The sequence below is a fragment of the Ostrea edulis genome, chromosome 9 (assembly GCF_947568905.1).
Source record: "Ostrea edulis chromosome 9, xbOstEdul1.1, whole genome shotgun sequence".
Lineage (NCBI taxonomy): Eukaryota > Metazoa > Mollusca > Bivalvia > Ostreida > Ostreidae > Ostrea > Ostrea edulis.
The window spans coordinates 54,721,557-54,730,999 of NC_079172.1; the positions used below are offsets into that span (position 1 = coordinate 54,721,557).

Genomic DNA, 9,443 nt, shown 5'->3' on the forward strand with positions numbered 1-9,443 from the left:
ATTTTAGGATCGAGGTTTAGATTTCTTGGAATAACAATTCCCCTTGTCTGACAATACTCATAGAATATATTGATTAAGTCTTGAACAACAAGACACTCCCAAAGTATATGACATATTGTCTCTTCATATGTATTACAAAAGTTGCAAAATTTACTTTCTTTCAATCCTATTTTAAACAAAAATGTATTAGTTGTTAGTATATGATGGTTGATTCTAAACTGTAGCCATTGTAGTTTGGTACTCTTAGTATTGATGAAAGGTAACTGAAAAATATTTTTCCAATCTAATTCTGATAATGTAAATATCCTCCCCATTTTGCTTTGTAGAATGATGTGACATTTCCTTCTAAGTTTAAGGTATCGGACATAGCTCTACTACCGTTTTTGGATGAACAAAAGAGTTTGATATGAAAAGGTATAAAAGGCTTATAGTTCACTTCTTCCTTTAAAATTCTCTGACTATTCATGCTAGCTGCTATTGCTTTTTCTGTAAACTTAGGTATGTCAGAAAGTTGGTTTTGACATTAAATTTGTTCTCTAGATGCAATAACTTTTAAAAAAGAAAAGAAAAAAAAGACCCCTTTTCATCAAGCAGATCATTGATATATATTATATTCTTGTTGAACCATTCACTATAAACAAGGGACTTTTTTCCAATCAAAATTCTTTTATTAAACCAAATTGGCTGGGATATAAAATCTTCCCATGTATGTAACTTCATGTTATCTTGAATATTTTGAAAGGTAAGGTATGTGTCTATCCAGAAGGGATTTTTTAAAAGGTGTTATTTTATACACTCGTATGGCGTCGTCCGTCTGTCCGGACCTTGTGGGCAGGATACAGACTGAACCATAAGCCCTAGCACTTTACAACTTGGTACATTTGATCACCATGATGAGAGGAAGATGCCTATTGTTTTTCAAGGTCAAAGGTCAAGGTCGTAGTATCACTTATTAGGAAAACCTTGTGGGCAGGATACAAACCGAACCGTAAGCTCCAGGATATTATAACTTGGTATATTTGATCACCATGATGAGAGAAAGATGCCTATTGTTTTTCAAGGTCAAAGGTCAAGGTCGTAGTATCACTTTTTAGGAAAACCTTGTGGGCAGGATACAAACCGAACCGTAAGCTCCAGGATATTATAACTTGGTATATTTGATCATCATGATGAGAGGAAGATGCCTATTGTTTTTCAAGGTCAGAGGTCAAGGTCGTAGTATCACTTTTTAGGAAAACCTTGTGGGCAGGATACAAACCGAACCGTTAGCATATTTATGAAGTAGCGCATTCTAAGGCTATTCCTCTTTATATCTTGATATCCATTTCTACAAGCATAATAATGAATTAGCTCACAGAGGACAGTGCTAACTTCACTAAAATATGAATCCCACTAAAATATGTTTTCCTTGAGCAAAATCTACGGGCGTATTATGCCACGTTGGCGTTGCTCTTGTTTGTTAATGTAGTCTGATTCAGTTTTTAAAATCATATCAGTATTAATTGATTTACCCAATATTTTGCAATTTGACCATTCATTAATCTTTTAATCCAAGAAGATTTAAGGCCTTGTATATAGTTATTGATGTCAATTATATTCAATCCACCATGTGAATATTCTTGTGTGATTTGTTTTCTCTTGATTTTGTCAGTATTAGAGTTCCATAGAAGTTTATATAATATACTATTAAGGTCTTTTATAAATTTACTTGATGGTATTGGTAGTGAGATAAATAAATGGTTCATTTGGGAGATGATAAGGGATTCTATTAGGGTAATCCTACGTATAGGAGTGATATGTCTTTTGTTCCACTGGTTGATAATTTCTTTGATTTTAACTAACTTTTAATCATAGTTGAGTTTGAGGATACCTAGAAGCTTAAATTGAGTTGTCCAATGAAAGTTCATTTCTTAACATAAAATTTCATTTGAGTATTTTTGCTACCTATCCATACTAATTGTGTTTTTGACAAATTGATTTGAAGTCCAGAGATGGCATTAAAATTGTTCAGTTCATCTATGGTGGCTTTTAGAGACTTTTCAGAGCCATCTAGAATTACTACTGTGTCATCTGCATATTGAGACATTAAGTATTCAATATCATCTATTTTAGTACCATGTATGTTTTTGTTATTTTTGATTTTATAAGCCAAAATTCCTGCGCATAATAAAAATAAGGATGGAGAGATTGGGTCACATTGGCGACAACCTCGACCCGGTTTAAAAAATCTTGAAAGGAATCCAGCTTGGGTAACTGATGATTCTATATTGTGTTGGAAGGTTGCAATCCATGCTTGAATGGTTGGTCCAAAGTTTAAAAAAAAATCTAGACATTTATGAATAAATTTCCAAGAAACAGCATCCAATGCTTTCTCAGAGTCAATCATCAAGAGAACCTTAGGAATGGCATTTTCATCCGTGTAATGCATAAGATCATAAATCAGTCTAGTATTCTCACCCATGTATCTGCCTGGTATGAAGCCCGTTTGATCAGGACTGATAATGATATCTAATATATTTCTTAATCTTTTAGCAATACATCCAGATCCAATTTTATAAGCAACATTAAGTAACGTTATTGGTCTCCAGTTTTTAAGGAAATATTTACTTTTACCCTCTTTTTTGGATACAAGTGATAATGCCTTGCTTCTGAGTTACTAAAATTTCCCCAATACTGTATCCAAAATTTAAGGATCGAACCAAAAATGCCCTATCTTACTCCAGAAGACTTTGTAAAATTCTGTTGTAAAACCATCACTACCTGGGCTTTTATTGTTTGTCATATTTTAAAAAATATCTGTTGCTTCAGTATATGTTATTGCACCTTCCAAAGCATCTCTTTGAATATCATTTAGTTTTCTTACTTCAATATCATTAAGAATGTCCTTAAGATCAGAATCAACACTTTCATCTTTCTTTTCATAAAGATTTTTATAGTAAATTTCAATTTCCGTCAAAATTGCCTCTTGATTTGTAATTTCATCCAATCTTTCTTCATCCTTTTTCAATTTTGGTATTATTTTGTTTGTGAAGTGTCTGTATTCTAAGTTCAAAAAATACTTAGTAGACTTTTTTCCTTCATCTGTCCACTTAGCTCTGGATCTAATTATATTACCCATTAATCTGTGGTTTCGAATATTTTCTAATTCCTTCTTTTTATCATTTATTTGTTGTAAATTTTCTTCATATTTTTCTTCTAATTTTTTAATATCTGATATAAGATTTTTTTTCTTTTTCATTTTTTTTTTTTTTTTTTTTTTTTTTTTTTTTTTTGGACAAAGCTTGAGTAAGATGTGGTTTTCCCTCTGGCTTGCATCAAAAGAGTTTCCAAAAAAAAAGTTGGTCATTGATAGTAAATTGTATTTCCGAATTTGGTATGTTGGCGATATGATTTCTACTGTACACAGGTAGTGCATGATTGTCCTTAACCTGTTCGATTGTCTCATTAATAGTTTTTATAAATTCCAAATCTTGCAACAAAGAATTATTGAATTTTCACAATCCCTTTCCATGTGTAAAGTTATCAAGTTTAAGAATTAAGAAAACAGGAGAATGATCTGACTTATAACTTGATATAATATCACTTTCTTGTACCATCTGTAGCAATGAGTTTGATATGAGAAAGAAATCAAGTCGTGCTTGTTTAAAAGGACGGGGCTTGCGCCATGTATACCTTATTTTTTTTCAGGATGAAGTTCTCTAAAGATATCAGATAAATTGCGGGATAAACTCATTTCTAACACCTCTTCTCTTGCTTTGGGATTATTATGATAATTATGATTGTCTTTATCTATATCTAAAACTAAATTAAAATCACCAACTAAAATAATGTTATCATTTTCAAAGTCACTGATTACTTCAGAAAGCATTCTTTAAAAGGGGGATCATCCTCATTTGGACCATAAATTACAGCTAAAGTTGCCCGTACATTACCAAAGTTAATATCTAATACAAGGTAATTACCTGAATTGTCACTTACATTTTTATGAACTTTGTATTCGAAATCATTATTGAAAAATATAGCTATACCCCTAGATTGAGACGTAAAGGAATTAAAATACACATCATATCCCCATTCATTTCTTATGTTTTCTTCCATATCTACAGTAAAATGTGTGTCTTGAAGACATAGTATGTTGCATTGTACTTGTCTGAAGTATTGCAGAACATCTTTTCTTTTCTTAAAGTCATGCAGACCCTGACAATTTGCAGAAACGATTTTTAACTTAGACATACAATCAGTCAAGGATTTCAAATGCATAAGAATCATTACCTCCATTTTGTACTCAGTATTAGGATGTAAATCTATCACTAGTATTAGTATAGTCCACAGGGGCTAAGCCCGTTTTGGGCCCGAACTCTGTGATACCATAAATATAGAAAGGGGTCTAACTCTGGCACACATAAAAAACTAACCACTGGCTTCAAATGCCTAAAAAATCTTAAACTATGTAAGCTATGCGTAATTTGTCGTTTTCCTTGCATAGATTAATGTTTTAACTACTTGCATGCCAAATTTCAAGTCACAGGTTCTTAAAATAACAAAGATATACGTCATCGTTCTCTCGATTTCACTTGTTTATTTCTACTAGGACATTTACCGGTCCAGGTCACGGAGTCGTTTCTCGCCTATGACAGCAGCGAAATTCAGACTAGTATGGAAGATTTCGAATCTGTCAATTAAAATTTCACATCAATTATACGCTACTTACTTCCTCATATTTTAATAATGATTATGTATTTATTTTATGTAATGATTGATTTGTGTTGCCTATGTTGTGTTGACACCAACAGAAAAATCAAGTTTAATTGAATAAATTCTAAGTGCAAAAAGGTCATGTTTAGAACACTATAGCTCAACAACAAGCTACTCCAAATATCAGGTGCAAACATATGTAATGCCTTGATCCCTTATAATAACCTTGGTCCAATATCGTTGTCCCATCCTACCCCAGAGAGCCACATATCGTGGTCCCATCCTACCCCGGGGAGCCACATATTGTGGCCCTATTCTACCCCGGGGAGCCAGAAATTAAAAAAGCTATACCTGTAAGGATGTATGCATGTTGAAGGTCAAGTACGGTGAAAATATATTTGAAAATACAGTTTACAGTTCATTTAAAACCATCGAAAAATTCATTGCTGTTTTAAAAAAAAAATTAGGTGAATACGCAAAATACCTATTCAATTATCGTCATTTATAGAAACGAATGGCCTTTGCATCTTTCTATTACGCCATCTGAGACAATTGTATTTTATTTACACATATTATGCCACTATATTATCGTTTTAATTTCTGTGACAAATGGCCAGTTTTAGCGATACCGTGGATAGTGATGGTGAAATACCGGAAATGACGCAATAAGTTACGGGGATAACTTATGTCACTAAACAATTAACTATCTCTCGAGTAAAATTCGATAGCATTGTTTAAATCACGGCCATGAAAATTAAATCGTATGAAGTACCAGAAATACAATCACCCTCCCCCCCCCCCCCCCCCCCGGCCCCCTGAAAAATGGGTTGAACCTTTATTGAAAACTTTTGATATCCCTTTACCCAATTATGACAAAAGATGATAAAAAAAAATCTCACTTGATCTTATAGCTTAGATGACCTAAACTCTGGTTTTGCGTAGTGAATATTCATGTAGAATTGACTACATTTGTGTCTAAACCACAAAATTTGAATAGATACAATTTGACTTAGTAAAAGATATCCATTCCTCCCACTCTGTGTGAATTCCATAGAAAGAGAAATGCGGATTAGGATGTTTACTGATTTACAAGGGATGTAACACTTCTATGCCCTTAACTTCCACAATGACAAGAACTTTCACACCATTTGTATTGATTTTCCCCATTTACTACATATACGATTTCACTAAATATCAAGAAAGTTCATTAACATTTTAATTATTTTCGTGCCACTGTCCTGCCTATCTTTTAAAAAAAGTAGACCGAGAGTCCAGAAGATGAAATGTTAAGTAGACTGAGAGTTCAGAAGAGGAAATGTAAAGTAACTAAGAGTTCAGAAGAGGAAATGTTAAGTAGACTGAGAGTTCAGAAGATGAAATGTTAGGTAGACTGAGAGTTCAGAAGAGGAAATATTAGGTAGACTGAGAGTTCAGAAGAGGAAATATTAAGTAGACCGAGAATTCAGAAGAGGAAATGTTAAGCAGACTGAGAGTTCAGAAGAGGAAATGTTAAGTAGACTGAGAGTTCAGAAGAGAAAATGTTATGTGGACTGAGAGTTCAGAAGTTAAGCTGTCGGAACTTGTCTCCACTTCTTATGTACGGTGTATACTGTATACTAGTATACAGTAGAATATGTTCAAAGTAAGCTGATACCTACACGACTAAAACCATTAGATTTGTCTTGATTTGGTGTTCCATACATACCGTCAAAATATAGAACGCTTGCAGTTTTTACGGGAAGATCAGCATGCGGTTTGTCCAGTTTTTATTGCACGGGGAGAGAAAATTGGGACTGGAGCGTGGAAATGATGGGGATATAGTAGACTTGTGTGCAGGAGACCGCAGAATCCCGACAGACTTAAGAAGTTTTATTGAGGGAGGAGATAAAAACTTGAAATTTGCTGAAAAGTAGGTCATATATTTCGTAGGAGTATCGAGCGTAGCGATGTCATTTTGATGAGACATACCTTGGAATTTCCCAAACAAAGTGCACAATAGACGGCCTATTCTTTCCTTGTATTGAGTGCAAATACTTTTTAAACCCCCCGAACGAAGTTCTGGGGGGTATATAGGAATCACCCTGTCTGTCTGTCTGTCTGTGCAGATTCGTGTCCGGGCCCTAACTTCTTTGTTCTTTGACTTAGGCATACCATATTTGGCACACAGGTAGATCACCATGAGACGATGTGTCGAGTACCTTCATGACCTCTATATGACCTTGAGCTCAAGGTCAAAATTAAAGGGTTTTTTTTTTACAATGGATTCGTGTCCGGGCCATAATTTTGTTCTTTGACATAGGCATACCATATTTGACATATGAGTGTATCACCATAAGACGATGTGTCATGTATCTTCATGACCTCCATTTGACCTTGACCTCAAGGTCAAAATTAAAGGTTTTTACAATGGATTCGTGTCAGGACCATGACTTTTTTGTTCTTTGACATAGGCATATCATATTTGACACATGAGTGTATAACCATGAGACGATGTATCGAGTACCTTCATGACCTCTATATGACCTTGAACTTTGACCTCAAGGTCAAAATTGATTATAGGGTTTTGACATAGTCATACCATAAGACATGGGTGTATCACCATGAGACTATGTGACCTCTATATGACCTTGATCTTTGATCTCAAGGTCAAAATTATAGGTTTATGCCATGGATTTGTGTTCGGACTATATCTTCCATTTTCTTCTACAAAGGCATACCATATTTTGACACTCAGGAAAGAGGTAATTTATACCTATTAACAACACCCTTTGGGATATTGGGGTAAGCGGGGGGTATTCTTAGTGAGCATTGCTTACAGTGCATCTTGTTCAAATTGATTAAATGCAATAGATTTGGTACATTTTTTCTTGATATTGAATATTATCGTTGAAATAAAATGTTTGTAGACATAAATAAACAAATTCTTTAGTTAATACTAGTACTAGGATAATGTTTTCCGAGCAAAGTAGTACATCCAAAATTATAATGTAAAACTTGTTGTTTCTACGGTCAGTCTGGTAGAAGAAAGAGAATGTGTTCTTAGAAGAGATTCTGTGCGTGTAGTGGCACCAATTCTAAACCCAGAGAAAGTCCTGTGTGTAGGAATGAATTACCGGGACCACTGCGAGGAACATAACACACCTGTCCCAGAGGAACCTGTTGTTTTCAATAAGTTTCCTTCCTGTATTATTGGACCCACTGACGATTTAGAATATCCAACAGAAACAGAGGTACGTGTACAAGTTGAGTTTAGAAAGAAAAGTATTATACATTGTATAACCTTTAGGCGTTCGTATTCAATTTCAATAACTCAAAATTCCTTTCACCGACAGAAATTGGACTGGGAAGTGGAGTTGGCATTCGTTATTGGTAAAGAAGCCAATCGAATAAAGGTATTTTTCAAATTGGTGTGGATTATGTTGTGACAAAGAATTGCACGTCCTTTGTACTGTGTGCATGTATTTTGAAACCTGTATTTTCGTCAAAATGATTTATGCAGGAAGATGATGCCTTGAAACATATATTCGGCTTTACGGTAGCTCTTGATGTCAATGCACGGGACTGGCTGATGGGGAAGAATGGAGGGCAAGTGTTGTTAGGTACAGCGATGGATGGGTTCTGTCCCTTGGGTCCCGCCATTGTCACCATTGATGAAGTTGACGGTAAGGATCTCTTCCCATAGTTCTGTACTAAATCACAATAGGTTACTAAATATGATTATAGAATTGCGTTATGTATATGATACTTAACCGCCTGCGCTCATTGGTTACAACGTTTGCTTCTTGACTCGGAAGTCGCGGGTTCTAGTCCTCTCTTGCCTTGGCCACGTCCAACCTATGGTGGTTCTGTTTGTTGGGTTTTTTTTTTTTAGTTGACTTGCGTAGCGAGCTTTTCCTACGCCGTTTGTGACGTCACAAACAAACGTAAAATTTTACGTAGTAATGTTTATGCCTAATCGTGACGTGACTACATGCGACTTTGAAGGCTGAACAGTAACTACATTGTAAATGAAAACCCGGGGGGGGGGGGGGGGGGTGATAAAATAATCTCTGGTGGTTTGATATGATTTATATCGCCAAGGCTCGGGAATAGAAAACGCACAACCCGTTGGATTTAAATCATAATAAATGAAACTGCACACCATGGGAGATCTTATAAATATATGTATAACACGTTGCCATTTGTGTACGTTTAGATCCCCATAACCTTGGAATAAGATGCAAAGTGAATGACGTTGTCAAACAGAACAGCAACACAAATCAACTTATACACAAATCAGCTGCAATAATCGCACACATATCCAGGTAATTCTAGTGCACTGTTCTTGAATTGGGACGATCCTGTACGGAAGATATCAAAATCTGGAAAGAAAAAATATAAAACCCTAACTAACTACATTTAACAGAAATTTATTGATGTACGGGGAATGTATGTGATTTGTTTTTGGGGTTTTTAAATTTATTTGTGTGGGGTTTTATTTTTTTATTTATTTATTTTTTTTTTTTTACTTTAGCGCTCTCCTTCTAGAATATATGATTTTGCTAGGAAGATATTTGCTGCATTTCTTTCCCTGAGCTGTAAAATTTCAGTGAAGAACAAAAAACTGCTTCGGACTCATACCTAGAGTAATTTATTTTAAACAGTATTTTATTCTGATAATTCATAACAGGGTCGGACAACAGGCACTGCCTATATACCGGGAAGTCCTCTCCGTAGAAGGTACAAGGTTTTTTAAAAAGAATATATAC

General features: G+C 34.8%; 1 protein-coding gene across 1 annotated transcript in view; it reads left to right on the forward strand.

The window, feature by feature from the left end:
- The first annotated feature begins 6,318 nt into the window (after positions 1–6,318).
- The window catches only part of LOC125659077 (fumarylacetoacetate hydrolase domain-containing protein 2-like), a 7,443-nt gene continuing 4,318 nt past the window's right edge, over positions 6,319–9,443 (forward strand). Inside the window, exons 1-5 of the mRNA XM_048890624.2 lie at positions 6,319–6,604; positions 7,709–7,925; positions 8,028–8,087; positions 8,195–8,357; positions 8,891–8,999. Of these exons, the coding sequence (XP_048746581.2) occupies positions 6,444–6,604; positions 7,709–7,925; positions 8,028–8,087; positions 8,195–8,357; positions 8,891–8,999 (710 nt within the window). The 5' untranslated portion in view covers positions 6,319–6,443. The remainder of the gene's footprint in view (positions 6,605–7,708; positions 7,926–8,027; positions 8,088–8,194; positions 8,358–8,890; positions 9,000–9,443) is intronic.